We start from the raw sequence: 24,260 nt of genomic DNA, 5'->3' as shown, positions 1-24,260 counted from the left end.
ATGCCTTATACTCTGAGGTACTGAGTTGGTTATATATTGGAAACTGACCACCCAGAAAATAAAATGAAAATGTTTTTTTCAACTCTCTGATTTTCAAAATCTCAAAAGCTTCTCAGTAGTGTGAAATAGGAAATTTAAAATAAAGCAAGTACATGAAGGTATATGCATATTGAAGTTATCAAAAATCATTACTGAAAGCTGTGATTTATGTAAGTTACTAATTTTCTTTATGTAATTAAATTCTATACTTATGCATATTAAACAGTTTTAATTACTAGACAGGTACACTAGTAAATCTCAAAATATTTCCTATAAAGTTTCCAAATGAATTTGGCAATTTAACTGTTAATATTCCTGGATATTATAATATCCTTGGGATCATGGGGTCTGTGATTGGTAGTCAATGAAGAAATAGATATCCTTATTTTTTAATGTTTCTGTTTAATCATGCACACCTATTTCAATCATGTGTGCACGCAACATTTCTGACCATGATGAGGTTCAAAATTACACGTAAGATTATCATGCTTACAGTTCTGAAGAATATAAATGTAATTTTAAAGAAATTTTAAAGAGCATTTGAGGTAAGACACAAAGTGAAAAGGTAGTTTTATAATACTAGAGGAAGATGTTAGGGAAGAAAAAAAGAAATATAAATCAGATATAGAAAAAAGATCTCTGTATTAAGAAAAAAATTCTTAACAGTGAACTTTAATCTTTCAAGTACTGAATGCCCATCTCAAAGAAGTTTAAATACTTTATAGAATTTATTTCATCAAAGTATACAGATGTTGCTGACAGAGTCCTATGGAAGACCATAATTATTCTATTCCTTATGTTTCTAAATACCTTTTTTGTTATATTATAAAAATAAATATATATGATTAATAAATTTAATCTGTTTTACATCTGTTCTTATTTAATATATATTTGAAGACAGTAAATATGGAAATTTTATATTTCCTCTAAATGTATCCAGATTTGTGTAAATGTATCAAGCAAACTGCAGATAGTGTATGAGTGATGCATGGCCATGCAAGTGATGGGTAGAAAATGTTGCTATTTCTGACACACTTACTTAAAAAGTGATGAATTTCTCACTTTTTTCTTTTTTTTAATATACTTTAAGGAATACTTTAAAGACTCTTCCTTCTAGTTCTATACAATTTTTATTTGAAATGAGAAAAAATTAAGCTGCAGTAGGCAAAAATTGGGAGATAAATCAGCAAAAGAAATGTATGTGGAAGGGTCTAGTCTAATGGGACAGTCAACAAATCTTAAAAGAAGAATAAAAGAAAGAGTGAGTCTCCTTTAATAGCAAGACAGCTGCTATTAGCAAAAAATGTAATTTAGGTAGGAATTGGAGAATGTGGTTTGGGCACCTTTATCTCTTAAATCAAAGAAAAACCGACTTATTAAATCAGCATCTTTAGATAACCTGCCCCTTTTCCTCTGTCTTAACACATTCTCCCTACTCTTCCACACCTAGCACAGTAGCCTTTTTTTTTTTTTTTTAGTTTCTCAGGCAACAGCTGATTTTACAATTGAATTTATTCATCAAGCAGTACTATTTTGATAAATTGACTCAGCTTAATTCACTGAAAAATGTATTTGCCTTTTTTTTTGCAGCCTCTGAGAAGATTATGACAATACACTATAGCTGTGTTCACATTTTTATGTTACTATGTTATGGACTCAGGTTGACACACAATTTATATACGCTCATGTTTTAGGTCTGTTCATACCTTTGGAACATGCAGTGACATACTTGTCTCTTGAGAGGTTCGGAAAACAGCTCAGCATGTTCATGTAACTAACTTATTTTTCATGAACAAAATATAAAAGTTCTTAAACTTGCAAAATGCACCAATATCAGACTGTCAGCCAAATGTATTTATTCTTGGGGCCCTCATACAGCTATCATAAAATTCTGTTTAAATTAATCTTCTTTACATTATATCTAAGGCTATAATCTTAGATCTGTTTTTCAAAGCAATTCCCCTGAAAATAATTAATTTTATCAATGCTTTGAAAATTGCTTTTGCAAACTTATGAAGGTGAACCAAGGGAACAGACATGGTTTTATTTCATGCTTCCTCTATGAAAGCCTTTAGAACACTGGACTCACTCTTGATCTTTCTGGGGTGAGCTTCATAATGTAGGAGAGAAATGTAGTTAGTAAAAATTAAAGGGGAAAAGCCTCTAAACTACCACTTATTACAAAATATGTAGGACACTACAAGGTCAATTTAAAAGAATAGACAAACTCAGCCTTAGAAGATTGAAAAGCACAGAGTGTTTCTCCCTCTTCCTCCCTGATAACCCCCTTCTTAGCGCAGTCACATATGGCAAGAATTCACCAAATGAAATCATTGGTCATTGCTGCAAATAAGTCTAACAACATCAGGCATTAACAGTTAAACTATTATAAAATAAAGTAACAATATGATCCACAGAGTTGAATATAATTATCTAAAACATATTTATGTCAGTTTGGAAGCTACCTGATCACAAAACATGAAAGAAAGGTCAACTATTTCTTTTTCATATATCATCAAACTCTAAATACATCCATCATTAAGGAAGCCACACCTGGGAAAATTCCTTTAGGTTAAGTTTGTGAACACTTCCCAAATACTGTTGTACAAAGTTGCACATCCATGCTGAGTTATTTACCATTGTGTAGTGGTAATCTGCAGTGGGCCAGGGTTTCATTTGCAGGTAACTCAGAGAGGAGCTATGAGGCGTGATTTTAAAATCCGGGTTGGAAGCATAAACAAAAGGTGTGTGCCCATTGTCTGAACAGGAGACTGCAGTTTGTGAAGTGATGTTTGGAGAATCGGAAGAGAGGGTAGTAGAGAGGATATCTTTCACTTTAGAAATGCTGAGGCACAAAACACAAGTGCTTGTAGTACTTTCATACATGAAATCCTTTCTCTTGTATGTGCATCATGTGTAAACGTAAAGTTTGGATACTGCTGACTATTCGTCTCTGGTGTCCAATGAGTATGACTCCAATTCTTCTAATATCACTGTAAGAGACAAAGATAGAGAGAGGGGAGGGAAGAGGAGAGAGAATATGGACATCTGGTTCATAGATCTGGTAAAGACAAATTAGGAAATGAAGATTTAGAGACAGAAGATATGCACCATGTCAGATTTGCCTTATGAATTTAACAAAAATTGTGTAACTGGTAAAATGAGAGTTTAAACAAAGATATAAATGAACATCAGGAGTTTGTTACATTTTTCTTCTTCCTGGCACCAGATAATCTATCAAGTCAACCTCAAATTTAAGGGTACAAAGAAATGTTTCAAATTCAGGTACCAGTGTAAGGTTCAGACATTTCATAGAACTAAAAGGTATACAATTTAGATAATGACACAACTTTTCAACAGCATTAGAAAATAATATATAGGGTAGAATGTATAATGTGGACTGTATTGGAGCCCTATGGTCATCCAATAATATGAATAAAATGCCATTGTATTCTGTTGAACTATATGAAATTGCTATTATTACTTCAAAATAATGGCAATTTCATATAGTTCAACCAACCGGCTATCTGTTAAGCACATGCTGAACATTTTTACTGCATCCAGGCAAAGAATCACTTTTGAGACAATGGAAAAATGTCCAACATTTATAATATAGACGGTATATGTGAGTCATAAGTAATTTGCCTAGGTTAACTATGTTGATGTAAAGTCTAGGATGTGAATGAGAGTCATATGTATTTCAGAAAGCATTTACAATTTTTGAAAATACCTATTTGAATTAAACACATTCTTCCAACAGAAAATAGTTAACAGTGTAGTATCCAATTTCCACTGGAATGATAATCAGAAATGGTGAGGAAAGATGTGGAAATGCCATACTACCCTTAGGAAATAGTTGAATCATGGTGTTCCTGATACTGCATTTGAATTTGTAATCTCCCGAGTGCAGCGTCTGAATATAATAATAAACCTAGGACCACTTACTCAATGCTCATTCTTGAAATCAGGTCAAAAGTCGTAAACCCTGCTGCCATGAAGTTAGTCTTATATTGTCCCATCTTTATAGAATCCAGCCAGTCACCAACTGTGACAAACAAAGGATATTCGGGAACTTCACCAGGAGACTCTGGCATTCTAAAAAAAAAAAAAAAAAAAAAAAAAAAATCCATTTAACAGTCAGATAAAGAAAAAATTAAATAAAAACAACTTTTTTTTCCTTTTACAATATTCTTATGACTAATATTCTCATACTCCATTAAAAAAATCTCTAATTTTCTATCACATTTAAATCAGCCACTTTTATCTGGTCACTTTCATTTGTCAGTTTTTCTTTTTCTGCTTTTTGCCACTATTGGGTTTTATACTTGATGTGAGAAGACCTGCATCTTGCTAACTGCTATTTACTTTTTTCTCTTGCATACATTTGTGTTTTCAAACATAAGGAATAGCCCAGTATCCATCCCCAAAGGACAGTAACTAGCCACAGGCTGTTTACTCTTACACTTTCTAACCTGCCACTGAATCCATGCCCGTTTGCCTTTGCATTTGCTGTGAGAGTCCCTTCTCCTTTTTACAGTGAATTCACTGATCAGTCCTCCACCTATTTATTCTCAAACATTCAACAAATATTTATTATTTATTAAAAAGTAATTTCCCCTGTTACAGAGCTCACTTGCATGAATAAAATTTACATATGCATCCATGCATAGGGTAAGATAGACCAAAACACAGATATTACTGTGGTATAAAACAAAGCAAAATCAAAGCAAGGTTGGGTTCACAAGCAAAAGGAATCCAGCATTGATGGATCTTACAGTAAGTCCTATAGACATCTGTATTTTTGTTCCTAATATCTAATGCAAAGGGCATTCCAATTGGGGATATTTTTGTAGCTTTAATATAAAAATAATACAGAGGTATTATTTTGGAAAGGCTAGCAGGTGTGTGTGTATTCATAAATACATACATACATATTTGTGTATGTGTATATATGTACATATATGTGTATGTAAATACACATAATAGTTTTATGTAAGGTAAAAATAGAATAAACATGGAAGTAACCTTACAAATTATAGTAAAATTAACTAAGAATTGTGTATTTAACTGATTCTGGCAATAGAGTATATTATTCTCCTTATAGAAATACATGAACACTGTAAAAATATTTTATATAGTTTTACAAAATACCTGGCAGTAAAATTGCTTTTATAGTAATAAGTGAGTTTTTAGCCCTCTAGGGTAATAAATATATCATTTAAAAATTATTAGGTCTAGAGTTTACATTAAATAGTAAAGCAATAACCTTTTTTTTTATGTTTGGTATTTGAGTCAAATCAGTATTTTCTAAGTAATGAAAAATATTCCCATTAGAGGCAAGCCATTGAATTATTTTTATTAGAATACTGAAGGATAATCCAACTTTCATTTACTTCACTTTGAATTTTTTATAAAATTGAAGAATGATGGAATCCATAGAGACTTAACTAGATCCATAGTTTTTAACATTCATATTTGGAATACTTCATCATAGTAGTTTTTGCCATTCATATTTGAACTATTTCAGCTTTAACTAGAAACTGATAGTGTATGAACACATATGATGAAACCACATGAAATAAGAATTCCTCCACTGTAGAATGGAGTATGCATGCCATATGACCCTGGTATCATTCTGTTAAAAATATATGAGAATGGGAGTTAAGATTAGTGCATAAGGTAAAAAAGAAAAGTCTCTAATAATCAAAACTACCCATAAAATCCTTTAAGTTACCCTTAAATCACCAGGCCTTGGGTCTTTAGGTACACAAAAGTCAGAGACATTCTGCATGGCCATACAAATTGCATACGGAACAACTCATGAAAAGTCTGAAAGTGGCCCTTGGAATTTTTCAGGACACAGTCCCCACTAAAGGCCTAGGGTTCACTTCTTTGGTTTTCCTTTGATTGCTACACTGACTTCCCTTTTTCTAAACTGGGGTCTAGTTGAAGGTGGAGATGAAGGTGAAGAGAAATAATGAGGAAAAAGAGGGCTTTTGCTTTTAATATACAATTGGAATTTGCATAAGCTATATGCATGTATCTTGTGACTACCAAGTGGTCCATATTAAGTCTGGTTATTCTTAACAGTGACTATACCCTTTTTACCAGTACTCAATTCTGTTGCTGTATTGACAACTTGGGAGGCTGTTAAAAGCTACATGTTCTTCTTTTATACAATAAATTGCAATGCTATTTTGATTGCGGGATGATTCATTCAAATTAGTATCAGAACGATTCATGATTTGACCCTAATGAAGAATAGTTATGTCCAAAGGTTGAAAACCTATCATAGCATCTACTAATAAATACTGTAATTATTGCTATATTTTTTATTTCCTAAAGGTATTAATAAGTATTATAAAATAAGCAAAAATTCATATAAAATACAAAATAATAAAGATATCCATTGCAAACAAAGTTAAACAGAAATTTTAATTATAGCATTTCTCCAAGTCTTCACTATTTTAATGTGCAATGTGAACATATAAGAGGATTAAGAATAGCCTCTGCATTATTTTCCTAAATTGTTTCACCAGTTTCTGTAAAGCATAGTTTAAGAAATACTGCTGTAGGAAGTTCACTAAGTTTAAATATCAAAATGACTAGGGTACCCTTATTGCTTGTTAACATAAATAAAGCCACATACACTAGAAAACTGAATGTCCTATTCTAAAACAGTGTGGCTCCCATACCTTTTAATTACTTGTCAAAGGTTTGTTGAGACTGAACAAAATTAAAAGAACGTACTTCAGTGACTTTCCCTTCATGCTCCTATCCCATTCTTGATGCATAAAGTTTGATGACTTGCACTTCAATCCCCTGAGATAACTCTGGAATAACTTTTGAAATTTCACAATTTCATGTAATTGGTGAGTGGAAATGTAATTTGCTAATTTTATATCCTTAGTATAGAAAGGTCGTGGAAGGACGTTCTGTGTCCTAAATGACTTAAATGGTCTATTTCTCTGTTGAAAAGCATTTACTATTTGCTCCCAGAATGTCTCACTACCATAATTCCCTTTCTCTCCACACATCTTTAGTAACCTAGTTACTCTTTGGCCTTTCTACGACTGCATTGGCAGTTGATTTAGTAAGGTCAGGGTCCCCTCATTGTTCATATCCACTGTGCAATAACTTTTCTTTCACCTTATCTTATAAAGAAGTTGAAAAATGCTGCTATTTTCTGCCTTTGAGGGCTGGGTACCATCACCCTCACATGAATTCTCTGGAATATTACCTAATAAACAATAAATGCCCTTTCTTATCAACCATGTACAATGATAAATTCAGTCTGCTATTTGCTGAGCACATAGAAATTTCTGCTATTTGGTGATTAGTGGGAGCTGCCCACCTGAGAAATGTCTTTACAGCAAAATCTGCAGCTCACATTGAAAAAACTACATATTGTAAAACAGAAGGTCAAGGGTCTACAACTTTCCTCAGAAAAATGAGGAAGGGGTAAAGTTAGTAAATTCTAAGTGTATAAATGATGGTCAATTTAGGTTAGAGAGAGGGCTGGAATATAGGTAGAATAGGTAATGACACAGTTTAAGGTTCGATAATATATATATATATATATATATATATATATATATATATACATATATATATATATATATATATATATATATACACACACAGACACACACACACACACATACTTGTAATACATCTAAATATGTAAAATTAAGTAGCCCTGAGAGAGCCAATAAGTTTTTACTCTAATGAGCCCTTTGAGTTCACAATAGTACTAGTCTTTTAATTTAGAAAGTTATCATATAGCTAATCAGTAGGTATTAAAACTTCCAGTAAAAAGCAAGAAGATTTATATCCTCAAAAGTTTTCCATGTTTTATATTTATGACTCAAATATAATAGTAATATATTGATTAAAAATGATTCAATAAAGGTTATACTTTGAGAAATACTGTTGTAAGGTAAGATCTTGTTTTAACATGAAGCCATCACATGCTTAATGGCTTTTCTCTTGTTACTACTCTAATATAACTTTCTTTCCCCTAGCTCCTCCATTTATATATGGTTAGCAGAACTGTACAGGTAGGGTCCATTCTATTTTATATGGCTTTTATTTCATTTCTTAATATTTTACATGTTTTAATAGTATTCAAACATTAAAGGAGTGTATAATATTTTATATATTGATGCTTAGTAATTTAATTCCCTGAAGTTAGACTCCTAGATGGCTAGCAACATTATTTTATTACAGATGACTATGCAGTCTTACAACATGTATCTTTTTGTTTTAGTTGAATTACTTCTTTGGGAAAAATCCGTAAGACAGAAGAATTTTTTTTATAAAGTTAAAATCCCTGATGGCTGGGACCATATCTCACATATCTTTCTATTTTCTGTCAACCTTAGCACAATGCTGAAAGTATTATAGGAATTTATTAAATAAGTGATGATTTAGACTTAAATATTCTCTATAGAAAAGTTTAGTCCATTACATAATGACTGATTAATGATGAATGATCTCTTTTCATTTAGTTCCCTTAAATTGAAGAGTAAATGCCTATTAATATAATTGTCAACCTATTAAGGAACATGTTGTTTATTTAACTTGTTCCTTGTATTGTGAAAATTTTTGCTTCTGCCTTTATAGGTTTCAGAGTGGAGGGAGAGGCAGCTAAAGGTGGAGTGAGGTAGCACAGGGTTAGGGATCTAGAACCATAGCAGCTGCATTCAACTTACTCAATATCACAGCTTTCACATGAGTTTCTGATCTCATAACTCAGGGATTACACTTCACACTATTTAGTTAATTCATAAAATAATCTTCTAATACATAAAATATCTACCTAAACTCTGAAGGAAGAATTTATTTAATCAGATGAAAAAGAGGGGTGCCTGGGTGGCTCAGTCGGTTGATCGTCAGACTTTGGCTCAGGTCATAATCTCACAGTTCATGGGTTGGAGCCCCGTGTCGGGCTCTGTGCTGATAGTTCAGAGCCTGGAGCCTGCTTCAGATTCTGTGTCTCCTTTTCTCTCTCTGCCCCTCTCCTGCTTGTACTCTCTCTCACTCTCAAAAGTAAATAAACATTAAAAAAATTAAAAAAAAAAAAGAGAAAGAAAACCTTGCTCTTTCTACAATGAGCTCTAATAGTAATCTTGAACACAAGTTAAATTAGTAAATGAATTTTAGTATTCTTTTTAAAATTTTAAAGTATGATTTTACTCAAAATGCTATAAAATCTCAAATGCATAGAACCATGCAATATATTTTGTGCCTATTTCATGCTTGTGGGTGATATCTCATGGTTCCAAACAATCTGACTCTCCACAGTATTCTATTGGGAGGATGAATTATTTTTCATCAAAGTTTTATTTTCAGTGTCTTCAAGTTTTTTTAAAAATTGATATGATTATTTAATTCCCATAAGGATGATAACTGGTGGAAGGTAGGAAGGAATGAAAATTTCAATATTGTAGATGTGTTTGAACATTAGGAGTAATATACAGAGTAGGAATAATACTGCTTAAAAATCTCCCATAATTCTAAACACCTAGCGCATTGTCCCTACAGCCAGAGTGACAGATCAGTGAACCTCAAGGAAAGACTATTCTTGTAAGAAAATAATATAGGGAGAGAAATGGATTTCTTATCACATGCTAAGTATAGTTCATTGGCAGTGGTTGTCAAAATATGTTCTTAAAAAGGATACTATGGCAGCATTTGGGTGTAGTGGGAAAGAGTGTTGTGATGATTAGTAATGTCTACCATAACAAGGAAAAGAAGGAAAGCATATATTTGCCAACACTGGAAAAATTCAATCTACAAAATGCCTGAGGATATAATCCTAGAACTATGTTGCTGCCATATTTTCCTCATTTCTCTATTTTGTTATAGTTACTACTCTTTTTTTTCTCAAGTAATGTTCTTCAAGTGGCTGAACATTGTAGGAGGATGTTGAGGGGATATATGGACTATATGCTTGCTACTTATTACCATGAATGAAGGCATATACTCTACCTCCTTGTATTGGCTTAGTAGAACATAAAATAACAGACTGTGCCTCACTGCAAATTATTTTTGGGCTTTTAATATACTCCATCTATGAAGTCTGATTAGTCCAGAGAAAACCTATTTGGAAATGTAAAAAAAAAATGTATCCTCTTTTCCTATATTCGTATTTCTGAAACAGTGCCATATTGGGAAATATCTTGACATTTTGCATGATTGCATACTGTGTGGTGGAAAGAACAAGGGCTTTGCATTTGGTGGGCCTTGTTAAAATACCCAATCCACTAATTACTTGCTATACTCTTTGAGTCTCCATTTCCTTATGTGAGGTATGGGGATAATTATAGTGAGGAGTAAATGACCTAATAGATAAAAGTACCTAGTACAATAACTGGCACACACTAAGCTTTCAACAAATGGTGATAATAGTTATTATTGATGATATATATTGGGATTTTTATCAGTGTTAGTATTGGTATTAATATCAGTATTATCAGTAGCTTGTTCCAACAGTTCATGTGAATTAAATTTAGGTTTTCTAACAGGTGGAAGGTTCACACTTCCTGATTAACATTTAATATTTTGTCTTCCTTCCCCCAAAGATTGCTAATCAATCAATTACAACACTGGTTTTGGTGAGCCAGTCATTTATGTCATGGAAAATACCACTAAAAGTTCTAGTTATAAAAAAATTAAACAAAATAAGTTTATCCATGACTTGGTATATAGAGATAACTGATTTTAGCAAGTGCTAAAGCCTAGACAGCATTGAGGAAGATCTTTTCAAAATGAATGGAAAATTTTATATCAAATTGAAAGTTATTGCCCTCAGAAGACAACATTCCAAGTGCTTTATAAATGGTACAGAAGAGGTAGTACCATTTAACCTTGTAATGTTTACTTGTGGTTCTCTAAGCAGAGGTTCTCAATTTTGATACTGGTTTGAACTTTTTCCTACCTTCATGACTCACATATCATGAAGCCAAGTAGGTAGCCAAGTGCTTGAAAGTTCAATAGGAAGGAAAGTGGTGGTTCTAGCTTCTAACAGCTAAAATATTCTAAGATCCCTAACTATGGCCCAGTGGGCAGTGAGAATATTTCTAAGTGTCTTGAACTTGGCAGAACATGATTTCTGAGGCAGGTGACTATCAATGACTGGCCCATTGGGTCAACAGCTTCCCATCCCTGAATGCCACCTTTTCACCTGATGTTGTCAAAAGAGCTCATAATGTGTAAAATTCTTTGTTAGTGCTCGGGATCTAGAGCAGGGACTGGAGGAAAGTGTTATTCTCCCATCATATGGTAGCACTGTCCAAAAAGGCACTGGCCAGCTGACTTCAGCCTAGTGCACTCAGTCTGCTGAGTGAATGGAGGAATCAGGGGTAAGAGCTGAAGAGGTTGGAGAATGAATGTGTAGAATAATGTGGGTGTGGTGGGGGAAGGTTGGGCTGGTTGAAGGGGCACCCATATAGTCATCAGTTCACTTTATACTATTAAATCACCGGACCTCACATGTAACCCTGGCCTCATGGGAGTATGCTTGGCCTGGGGTTGAGAGTAGCTATAGCATTTATTATGAGGGCCAGGGGAAAGGGAGCAAGAGGTGTTTCAAAGGTCATGGCCAGGAACTGCTCCTGATGCCATTCTCCATATAGCCTTGGCCTCAAAGTGAGCCTCTTCTCCCAGGGGCTGTGCACCATGTGACAGCTACAAATACTTCTTCAAAAGGAGGTTATAAGGCAACATTGTAGAATGAATAAAAGTGAAGGTAGTGTGAAATTCACATTTATAAAAGGATGAATGCCTACATTATAAGGTACTTTTTACAACTTTATATAAAGTATACAAGGTATTTTTTTTAATCAATTGGATTTAAAGTTATAATATTGCTATGCTCACTTATATATCCACATACTTGAGTAGGACAGAAAGTAAGAATTCTCAGAATTATAGAGCTCTGCATATCCCCATGGGAGCATGCCAGGCATGAGAATATCAGCATTATTTAGAAGCGCTGTTCCAATGAAAGCTTTCTCTGACCAACATTTTTTCTATTGGGTGTCCTGTGTTTTGAAAGGAAAAACTGCCGATACAAGATTTATAAAATTTCTGATATGCTAGTATAAAATTATTGAGCTGTGGGTTTCACAGCTTTCCTCATCCCTTTTGTTGCCTTTAATTTCTTCTCCTCTTACTATTCTGTCAAAAGAAAGGATAAAAGCTTCTCAGGTGAATTCTTGAGAAAAAAGCAATTAGAGTAGAATAAAAACCATAGGGACCCTAGTGGATGAGAGAGTTATGTCAGTGTAGAAGTGTGGGAGAAACCTGGGAGTCTGGGAATACTTGATGTTTAATAACAGTACAGGAGGGTTTAATCAGAGTTGCCGTGGATTATACACTTAAACTCCTTTACCTGTTTGAAAGATAAATGGGAGGAAAGACTGAAATTCTATTCTCTGTCATGTTTCTTTAAACCAACATCACTTGGAGACAGATGACTGGGCTTTGGGACTTGGGGGGTAGATGGGGCAGTTCATAAAACAAACCACACATTCTTCAGCTAACATGCTATCCTTCATACCACATCTCTTGCCCTTAAACAGTCCCAGTTCTCTGGGATCAGGGACAGGGTGGGTAGGTGGCATTGGAGGTGAAGGGGTAGATAAGGGTAACCCTCTCAGGCTGCTGTGAAAATAAGAATGGTGATAATGGTTAGGCCTAGTACCCTTAGAACTCTGGTTCCTTTTGTTTCTCAAACAAAAAATATATTTTTTAATTTTTTAAAAGGCTTATTTATTTTTGAGAGGGAGGGAGAGAGAGAGAGAGAGAGAGAGCACAAGCAAGGGAGGGGCAGAGAGAGAGAGAGAGGGACACACAGAATCTGAAGCAGGCTCCAGGTTCCCAGCTGTCAGCACAGAACCCGAGGTGGGGCTCAAACCCATGAACTGTGAGATCATGACCTGAGTCGAAGTCGGACAGTTAACCAACTGAGCCACCCAGGTGCCCCTCAAACAAAAGTACATTAACAGCAGAAAACACTAGCCCATATATTTTTATCAGAAACAAGGACAGCAAATCAGTCATCAAATGAAACTGCCAACTTTATATAAAGTATGCAACTCTTGCCCATGTGTGGTGGTGCCATCACAGACTTGCCATTTGCTGGCCTGTCCACAGGACACCGCATATAACATCAAACCATAAATTTCTGGCCTTAAGACACAAGCCCTCATGTTGACTTTACCTCAGGATCATTTTGACTTTTTGGCATATTTCTCATCTTAGAGTCTTCATCATTATTTTCCAAGTACGATAAACATTCATAATCTTGAAAAAGCAGGAAAGAAATAGTTTTATCTACTTTTCTTCAAAAAGAAGGTTCTTACCTGCCTGCTTCTACAGCCATAGAACAGTTAGAGAGCTCTGTTGATGGGCACTGGCTGTGGGGTCCATTAACCCTATACCACAATGAAAGGCTCAGATTAAATGAGTTCAGTTTATAGATAACCAAAGTTCTTTTCCATTAATGCACACTCACTGCATGATCTCTTTCTGTTAGCTCTTTCTCTTCCATGTCAATGCATACCCATCTCTTCAATAAGACATATAAAAACAAAAACCAAGAAATATTTTCTCCAACTACTTCTCTTTCTCTTCAGAGACAGGCTTCTTAGTGCTTTGTATTGCTCTTCTCTCTGACCTCATATTTACTTCTGCTTCATTGCAGTCTGTCTCACACAACGTTATTCAAATGCTCTCGCTAAGGCTGCGCATAAATACCTGACCAACTCTGTTGCTAAATTCAATGGGCCCACGTCACTTTTTATCTTACTGAAGCTTTGTGAAGACTTGGGGCATTACACTCCTTGAAAACTCTCCCCATTGTTTTTGTTTGTTTGTTTGTTTGTTTCTTTTTTTTTTTTTTAGCTCCTATGACACTGCTCTTTCTCTGCTTTCATTATTACCTGTCCGGTTCTTCTTTCTCAGTCTCCTCTGGGTACTCTCCTTCAACTTATTTCTTAAATCTTGGTGTTGTGCTCTTTCCCTGTGTTAATTTGCATACTTTATAGTCTCCATGGGTCATCTTAATATTCATGAATCTTCAGCTATAGTCTCTATGTTGATGATCTTCAAATCTTCAGCTCAGATCTTTCCACCTGAGGTTCAACCTACACATATAACTGCCTATTGGACATCTCCACACACACACCCCACAGGCACCTTCAATTCAGCTTACTTGAAATGGTCTCATTTCTATTCTAGAACCTTATCCTTCTTTCTCTTTCTCTTAGTGGTAATATATCAGCCAGCTTGTCTAAGAAAGTAACTTTGACAAAATTCTTGATTCTTCTCTCTCCTCCCTCTATATTCAATCGGCGACCAAGACACATTTTTTTCCTTGCCTGATAATAAATCCATTCTCTTATCTCCTGACCCCACGCTTTTTTCCCATTTCATGAGTCAGGCCCTAATCTTTTCTATCTTGAGTTTCTATAAGCATCTGTCTCTGTTTCCAGTCTTGTTCCTTGTTTTGCACTCAGTCTAAATCAGCTCTGGAGTGATCTTGCAGAAATGTAAATGTGATCATGCCATTCTCTTGCTTAAAATCCTTCAATGACTGCCCTTTCATGATAAAATCCTAAATCGTTCCCCTCCCCCTGCCGCCCTTTAAACTTCCTCTGTTGGACTGCTTTAGGGAAGATGGGCTAGAGTAATAATTTAATCTCTAGCTATTTCATGCTTGGCTTCACTTTACTGAGGCTGCCAATTAGTGATTTAGAGGTGAATTCTTGTGTGCTCTGCAGTGAACTGAGGCCTGCTTTAAGTAGTCCTTGAAGAGCCTTTGGCCTTAATACTAAAACCTGCACCGACTTGAACCTATGACCTAAAGTTGAACATCTGTATATCCTGTTGGCTGTCCCCTGAGTTAGGAAAGTGAGCTTTGGAAATACTTTGGGTATTTCTAAGTCCTATTTGGCTAAATAAAGACATATATTCTCAGTCTGAAAATATTTTAAATGTAATCTTTTCAGACATAGATAGTACTGTTTCTTTTCTTCTACACTCCCCTCTTCTTATAACTGATTTTTAGAGAGAGAGGAGTAGATCTTCTCAACTCTACTGACTTTCACAAAATGGTGTATGAGCGCCTTCATTTTCTTGTCTTGTCATTTGTCTTTTTCTGGTTTTAGGAATGGAAAGTAACAATAGCTGGGTGTGATCATATCAGCAGGAAACATCCTCACTCCTGGCTGATTCACAAATTGCCCCTGTCTTGCTTGCCATTTCAAATAGAGGGACAGAACATAGAATGGACAAGAAAATTAAAGAGGCTGCAAATATATACCAATACTACTTACAGAGGCAAGGAAGGATAGGTAAATAAAAAAAAAGATATACAAATACCAAAGATGCCCACAGGTTAAAAAAAAGAATATATATATATGTGTATATATATATACATATACACATATACATATATATACACATATACATATATATACACATATACATATATATACATATATATGTATATATACATATATATACATATATTTTTATGTGTATATATATGTACATATATATGTGTGTGTGTGTGTATATATATATATATATATAAAGTAATTCAGAAAGATTAGATATGGAGAGAACAAAAGGAGTACCTGTTTTCTTTAAAAAAAATCCATTTAACAATGTTAATAAATTATTTTTTCAGCTGATAAACAAAATATGGTTTGTATAAAATATTCTAAAAGGTTGGCAACTAGACAGTTATTACAGTAAACTTTCTCCTCTCTACCTGTTAGTCTTGTCTATAGCCTGAAAGAAATGATTGTTGAGGGGGAAAAATCGACACGATGCATCTTACACAAGGATGTCCTCCACCAGGGTGTGAAGGGCACTGGGATTGCGGATCAGTTTGTCAAGGAAGCTGACAATGTCAGTAAATTTTGGTCTGTGGTTTCTCTCCTTCTGCCAGCAATGGAGCATCAGCTGGTGTAGAGATGCTGGACAGCCCATGGGAGCCGGAAGTCTATAGCCTTCTTCAATGGACAGAATGACCTAAATGCAAACATACATAGGTTAGTCTCTTACTTTTTGGAACAAATAACACAATATATGCTAAATTATAATTCCTTTTTATATAGGAAGTAGAGGCCAAAATTTTGGTAAACATGAAAATTACTTGTGAGTACAAGCAGCCCAAACAAAGATAAACACACAAGTTGCAAGTATCTACATTAATATCTGCTGACACCTCTTTGAGGAAAATGTTTTTAAACATGACGTATTCAGAAGGGAGGTTAAGCTTCATCACAATTTCAAGAAATAGTTCCTGTGTGATTTAGCTGGAATGTCTGAAAACCCAATTAGGACATCAGAAAGTCAGCATTGGATTGATGCATTTTGTGCAAACCACCTGTGGCAAATGTTTTAAGTAAAATTATACCTCTGCTGAAGCACTGAACTTCTGAGTCATTTTTTATCCTTTTATAATAATGTCAGTGTGTATTCTTTTGCTGGCTATCATTCCTTCTTTCTTCTTTATTGCTTATTTAATTTCTCTTTGCTTACTTCTGGCTTTCCCTTAGTCTGACACTGATGTGATTATGAAGTACTCTCAGAACTTCTAGGGTCATTCAATCCTTGAAATGCTATCAATGGTTACCTTAAGGCCACAGAGCATTAGGGTCATTCAGCCTGAGTATCCTTGGGGCCAGCAAGGTCCAATTGAACTTTCTGTGATGACAGAAATGTTCTCTCTGTCCAACATGACAGCAGGTAGTCACATGTACCTGTTGAGTGCTTGAAATGTGGGTAATAAGACTGAGGAACTGAATTTTGTATTTTAGTTCATTTTAATTAGTTAAAATTTAAATTTAAATAGCCATATGTGGCTAATGGCTACTGTACAGGACAGTGTGGCTCTAGTGAAAGGAATCTTATGAGAAGTCAAAGTTAAGAGTAACAAATGATGATAGTAAGTTTTTTTGTTTGTTTTGTTTTGTTTTGTTTTACTTAGGAAATCACACAGAACATAAAGCAGGATTATCATCTACTTCATATACAGCCCACCTGAGAATTTCCTAGTAATATGATATAATTGACTCTGAATTTATACAGCTTGCTTGCTTGCTTATTTATTTATTTATTTATTTATTTATTTATTTATTTATTGTGAAGTGCTCAAAGGATTCATGTGACCCTTTATTCTTATATCCTCTCTGGGAGAAAGACAAGGAAAAGGGTTCATTCCCCATTTTTGAGGTGGGAAACTGAGGAACAGACTGATAGTTAAAGACAGGCACAATTCAACCTCATCCCTGCCCCTCATCAACAATAGAAATACAAAAATGCAAGTGCTAATATTGCTAACAGGAGACCTCTCTTTACTGTAGCAATATCTACATGCTTTCTTTAATTCTTAATTTCTTTTTTAATGGCCACTATTTGACAGGACCCTGAAATATCCATAATTTATGCTACAGGCAGTTTGTAAAAAAGGAGCAATAATATGCCTTCCAGAACCTCTTAGCTGCTAAGCTTTAGCTTTTTTGTAATAGGGGATTTCTCACAACCCCATCAGTGTCTTTGCGACCAGAACACTTTAACCCATCAGGATAATAGCATTTTTTTAATTCATTTTATCTCATTATTGAACAGGATTTTTTTTTACCTGTTTTCTGATTATTTTTGCTACTGAATAGGCTTGGATTTTAAGATATTTTACAACACTTTTTAGTATATCAAAACTACTGTAGATAGTTTTGAAAAGTAACTAAGAAAAATAGTATAGGAAAGGATACAAAAATGCTGATTTGAAGGGGCACACGCACTCCCATGTTTATAGCAGTGCTATCAACAATAGCCAAATTAAGGAGAGACCAAATGTCCATCAACTGATGAATGGATTAAGAAGATGGGATATCTATATCTATATCTATATCTATATCTATATCTATATCTATCTCACACAATGAAATACTACTTGGTGATGGAAAATAGGGAAATCTTGCAACAACATGGATGAAACTGGAAGGTATTATGTGAAGTGAAATGAGTCAGTCAGATAAAGGCAGATATCATATGATTTCACTCATATGTGGAATTTTAGAAACTTAACAGATGAACATAGGGGAAGGGAAGGAAGAATAAGATAAAAACAGAGAAGGAAGCAAACCATAAAAGATTCTTAAATACAGAGAACCAACTGAGGGTTGATGGGGGTGAAGGGGTGGAGGGTTGGTTAAAAGGGTGACAGGAATTAAGGAGGGCACTTTTTGGGATGAGCACTTGGTGTCATATGTAAGAGATGCATCACTGGATTCTACTCCTGAAGCCAAGACTACACTGTACACTAACTTGAGAATAAAAAAAAATAATAATAAAAAAGAAAAATAGGATAGAATTCCATTATAAAAAGACTTTAAAATCCTACCCTAGGAGAGCTCTCTAGTTGATTGACCACAGTTACCTAATTATAAGTGCATAGAATAAAATAGATGACAATTGAGGCCACACTTCGAAGAAAAAAAAAATTAGCTGCTTTTACTCAATATTCATCATGTGTTAGGTGATTTGCATGTTCATTGACTGATTAAAATAACTCAGTATGGTAGTTATTATTATCTCTATTCTTATTTATTTATTTATTTATTTTTAAAAAGTCTTATTTATTTAAGTCATTTCTACACCTAAATGTGGGCTCAAACTCAGAACCCTGAGATCAAGAATTGCACACTCTTCTGACTAAGCCAGCCAGGTTCCCCATATTATCCCTATTCTTAAGTGAAATAATTTAGACTCAGAGAGGTTAGGAAAATTGCCTAAATCCACACAGCATAGATGGCAGAGTTAGCATTTAAATCTAGTTCCTTTAGCTTTCAAACTTTTCCTCTGACCATTCCTCAGAAATGTTTTTCAGTTCTCATGATAACACCTTCCGTTCCAATTTTATATCAACTAACACAATTTTAGGAGTGATTGCCATGTTACCTTTTGTCATGGCACTTGGCAATTGGACTTCAATGTTTTTATCTGGATCCTGAATTTTATATTCTGGGTAAATCAAACACATGTTTACTTCATAGTTTGCAAAATGTTATCTCAGGCTGAACAGAGTCATTTCTGAATGCTTCTGAGTCTTGTACACATTTCTATTATTGCTTCTATTACATTGTATTGTAACCATTCATCTGCTTTTCCTCTAAGGCTATTCATACCTGAAAGCAGGAATTATGTCTGTAGATTTTATATTCTCATCATTTAGTATGGTGCTTGACACATAAATAAATGTTATTGAACAAAACAACGCTATTAGAAGAAAATTTTGGATTTGTTTCGGTAGAATAGCAGATTCTTAGAAAACCCAAAGTTTCAAGCTACCCAAGATGGATTCACGGTACAAGCATGACAGCATTTCAAGTCCCCTCCGAAGGAAGTATTACTAAAAAATTGGTGCGTCACGCAGCATTCTCCAAAATGATCTCATGATCTCACTCTGGCTTGCTTGGACAAAAACTGGTGACGCTGGGGCTTGCTCTTCTCCAGGAGAGAAGGACTGGACTCAAACTCAACTTTCTGTAAGACTGGTGGCTTCTTCCTCCTGTCTGGAGGCCACTCCCAGTGACCTCAAGGTCACTCTCCTAGACAACTCTCATAAACAGTTAACACCCAAGGCCACACTGCTTGGTGCCAAGCAGGCTTTCATATTCTCTTCTGACAGAATTGCTCTCATAATTGTTCTAGAAAAGGAGAGAGTGATAAGAGAGTGTGGTCTCTCATCTAGAACTTTTACCCATAATGAATTCAGGACTGTGTCTGGCCCTAGGATGCTTTTCTGTGGGGACAGTGGGAGGATTGGGGAACTCATGACTTTTCTTCTTGAGGACCTCTGACTTTTAAGTTTCCTCAATCATTTAACTTGTGACCTTGTGAAATGTGTTGAGCCCTGGTTCATGTCAGGTGTCAAACATGAAGGTTCCTTATAGGATAATAGTAATAACAAGAATAACAACAGTGACAATAACATCTAACACTTAATGACAGCCCTTGGATACTTCCAGGTACCAGTTCTAAATGATTTACACGTATCAACTCTTTTAATCCTCACAATAACCCTATGAGGTAGGTACTATCGTTATCCCTACCTTATAGATAATGAATGTAAACATAGAGAGATTTAACTTGCCTAAGATTGCACACCTAAAAATTCTGGCTTTGAGGGAGCCAAAGAAAGATTAAGCAATATGATCCACAAATGGTTAACAGACAGCAACATCTTTCTAATAGCTTTTTAAATGTATTCATCCAAAGATATATATATATATATATATATATATATATATATACACACACACACATATATATATATATATATATACACACACACACACACACATATATATATATATATATATATACATATATACACACTATATATACTATGTACACTATATATAAGAGTTAACAAATGAGTAAGAAATACCTCTGTCTTTTGGAAACACATATTCTGGCGAAGAAGACTGGGGAGTTTGAATACAGTAAATGCCAGTAGAACAGGGAGTTACAGGAGCATGTGGAAAGAGTGCCTAACCCAGTCTTGGGAAGGCTTCTCAGAGGAGGTGAGCTGGATCTTACAGGAAATGGAGAAGGTAGCAGGGTCAACTGGTCAGGCTGAAGGGAGGGAGATATGACCTGATCAGGGAATGAAAGTAGATTCCTGCAGCTAGACTAGAATCTTCAAAGAGAGGAATGGTAAGATTTGAGGCTGGAAGGTTATGTAAAATTATATTTCTTGGGATCATGAATGATTTTGTATGCTACAAACGACTCTTTTGCAAAGGGTTTAGGGTTTTAGCAAGTAAATGACACCAGATTTGCCTTTGGAAAGCTCGCTCTGGCTGCAGTGTGGAGAGTGCACCTGGGATGGGGAGAGGTGGGAGGCCAGGAAGGAGGCTTGTAGGGATCCAGGCTAGAGATCAGGATGGCCTTAGCGGAGGCCATGGCCGTGGTGTACAAAAGTGGACTGATTTGACAAGAACACATGATAGGGTTAAGATTAGATATGGCAGGACAGGTTTTTGAACTTGGTCAACTGGTAAAGACAGGACACAGTAGAAGAAAGAATTTGGGGGCTGGGCAATGCTGCGCTCAATTCCCTATGAGCTTTCTGGTTTCAGATTCAAGTAACATATATAACTCTGTGAGCTTATTACGTGCCAAGCTCTGGACTAGGTGTTTTAACATAGCTCACTTTATTTAGTCTCTATTTAGGTCTCAAATTACTTTATTATGTGAGTATGGTTATGCATATTTTATAGGTAAGAAAACCGAAGCTCAAGCTGATAAATAGATTGGGTTGTTATTGCATAGCTAATAATCTCCTGAAAAACAGACTGATAAGATCATCTTGATAGCCTCTGAATCACGGTAGTGGTTAAGAACATCTGTGCTGAGCCTTGAGCCACATGCCTGACTTATTCCGCCAGAATTAGGTCCTGAGTCTCTCTCACGCTCTTGCGCCCTCCAGGCTTCACTCTCACCTATGTGCGTGTGCCTGCCACAGTACACAGCGTATGCTTGGCTATCGCTGCTGGGTTTCAGATCTATCGCCTACGTGACATAGAACTTCATGAGGCTGTCATACAGATATCTTAGATTTATTTTGTTCAAAACCTATCCCATTCCTCCTTTGGAATTCCTGTCCTTTGCAAAGGGTACCGCTGTTCTTCTCATGACTCAAGGCAGAGATCAAGGAGTCATGTGGATCTCTCTCTCTGCCTTCATACTCAAAAATAACTTAAGTTGTTCTGATTCTACTACCTTCATGTATTCCAAATCTGCTCCATTTTAAATTCTCCCAATGATTTACTCCCCATTTTGATAACAGCCTCCTAACTGGTGTCCTTGCCTTTCATTCCCTTCTGCAATCATCTCCCACAGCCCATGCAAAGCAATCTTGACTGTGGGGCTGTGATCCCATCCTCCCATATCTGAAATTCTGCAGGAGCCTGGCTCCCAGTCCCCACATTTGGCTGTGTCCAGTCTTTGCTCTGGCCACCACAAAACACTTGTGCTCTTTCAGCTGGACGAGCTGAGCCCCTCAAGAGCAGAAACTGTTTCTTTTTCCCATAGGTTTCCAGCATCCAGCACAATGCCTTGTCAAGTCAAAAAATAGTTTCAATGGTCACATATGTGATCTATGAAAACTATTTTATGGGCAGCTTGAGAAAACCTATATTAACCTTTATCTTCATAAACATGTCTTTTGTGAGTAGTTTTGTTTTATAGGTGTTTTCTGATTCCTTAGTTAAGGACTGACAAGGAAGCAGAAGCATATGGGGTACTTTGTCTAAAAGACTAATTGAGGTTTGTTGTTTTAGGATATGAAGGGGTAATGATTAACTAGAAAGAATTTTGTAACAGTTTGGTTTATGATAGTTGTAGGCTGTCATCCTGTGGAGAAGAATTATACAAAGTTAAACCCTTATTTAAAAATGCAAGAAGAAAATTAAAATAAAGTGAAAAAATATGAAAATGACTGCAGTAATAATTTCCATGCAGAGGTAGAAGGAATTAGATTCTGTCAGAATTTATTATCTAAAACCTGGCTGGTTATTCTAAACAGACCGTACTGGTTCCTTGTCATCGACACTGCAATTTTTAGCAGTCTAGAATCAACATAAGGCTCAGTTGGGGCACGTAGCAGACTGTTCTGTTCTTGCTGAATCTGATGAGTTTTCCAATTGTGTTGACAGTTTCTGAATCAAAGCAGGAAAAGGTGCACCTTTTATTAAACCAGGCAAACAAGAAGTAGACAGTCAATATGAAGATGCTGAGACATCCCTGAACAATACCATTGAACAAGGACCGCTTGGGCTATACAGGGAATCACATTTTGTGTTATAAAACTGCTGAGTATCTCCAAAAAGAAGCACACTGAATTTAGTTATTCATACTTTCTTTTAAAAGAAACTGTCTCAAAATTTTAGTCTACTGAAATGTATACTAGTAAATGGAATGTGAAGTGGTTTTATTTTTATCTTCCCTCTAAATATTCATCATTGCTTTGTGGAAAACCTATAATTTCAGGTAAAAGGGGGAAGGTGAAGCAAAGGGTCCCAGTATACACTCACTTTTTGTGATAATGATTACTTATACATATTAGGATATTTGGACTTGTAATACAATAATACTGAAAACACCGGTAACCTATTTTCCTAATATGCAATATAAAGGTTGCATCTACATGGGAGAGAAAAAAAAAGAAGGAAAGAAGTGGTCATAAGAAAATAACATTTATAATCTTATATTTATTTTGTTATTCAATATTTTTCAACATCTAGGATTTAAAATTCAGTGAAAGGCAGTCAAGACCCAAATTAAATTCAGGGTACAGTAAGAAAAAAGGGGGATAGAGAGGGGAATGAATAAAGTACAGGCAGAAACAATTTTTTTTTTCAGAGGCTCATTTGTAATTTGTAGATCATTAGGGCGTGGAAACTGAAGATTTCCTCATTTTAACTTTAAGATGAAAAGTTTCTTAAAAGTCTACACTTAAGGCAGTTCTCAAATCTCACTTTTTGGAACTCACCATAGAATGTCAAGGACATATAAAATGTATAGAGTGTTTGTCCTCAGTAGGTTACCACCTTTTGGACTGTTGAATGAGTGGACAAAATGGGGAACGATATGAACCGTAGGACTTTCCAAGGTGAAAGGTTGTTGATGGTAAGACTTGTCATCTGGAAAAGCTTTTACCCCTAACAGTAGAAAGTCATGCTTGTTAAGACAGATGACTAACACTTTATATGTAACACTGCTTCAATGAGTAAGTCATGGAAAGAGCATTAGTAAAGGTGTCACTTGTACTGCATCAAAGTCCGAAACTGTCACTAACAAACTCAGTAGTTGGGCAAGTCTCTGTCTCCTCATTAAGGAAGAGAAGAGAACTGGATTTAGTACTTGCAAGAGTACCTTTTAGCTAAAAAAGCTGTTTCTAGAGTCACTGAAATTGCAGTCTTAATCTGCAGGACCTTTGGTAACATCTCTGCATCTTGGGTTTTTGTAACCTCTATGTCTAGATTTAGCTTTCATTGAATGGTCTGTTTCCCACAGAATTCCAAATGCAAATGCAGGGAGACAAAAATCTGGACAGGGCCAGAGTCTGTCCTGACAAACTAAGACTAAGAAGCTATGGAAAAATAGTTTATGAGTACAAAGAAAAGGGAGAT

The 24,260-nt window shown here is 35.4% G+C and overlaps 1 protein-coding gene across 7 annotated transcripts in view; it reads right to left on the bottom strand.

The window, feature by feature from the left end:
• The window catches only part of EPHA6 (EPH receptor A6), an 856,998-nt gene continuing 832,738 nt past the window's right edge, over positions 1 to 24,260 (bottom strand). For all 7 annotated transcript variants that reach the window (XM_027077585.2, XM_027077587.2, XM_027077586.2 and 4 more), the window contains 4 exons: positions 15,893 to 16,086; positions 13,410 to 13,481; positions 3,985 to 4,134; positions 1 to 3,032 (listed from right to left, as the gene is read on the bottom strand). In XM_027077585.2, coding sequence (XP_026933386.1) covers positions 2,918 to 3,032; positions 3,985 to 4,134; positions 13,410 to 13,481; positions 15,893 to 16,086 — 531 coding nt within the window. In that variant the 3' untranslated portion in view covers positions 1 to 2,917. The remainder of the gene's footprint in view (positions 3,033 to 3,984; positions 4,135 to 13,409; positions 13,482 to 15,892; positions 16,087 to 24,260) is intronic.

Source organism: Acinonyx jubatus, chromosome C2 (assembly GCF_027475565.1).
Source record: "Acinonyx jubatus isolate Ajub_Pintada_27869175 chromosome C2, VMU_Ajub_asm_v1.0, whole genome shotgun sequence".
Taxonomy (NCBI): domain Eukaryota; kingdom Metazoa; phylum Chordata; class Mammalia; order Carnivora; family Felidae; genus Acinonyx; species Acinonyx jubatus.
Note: the sequence above shows the minus strand (reverse complement) of the source record. Positions and strands in the feature narration are given on the sequence as shown.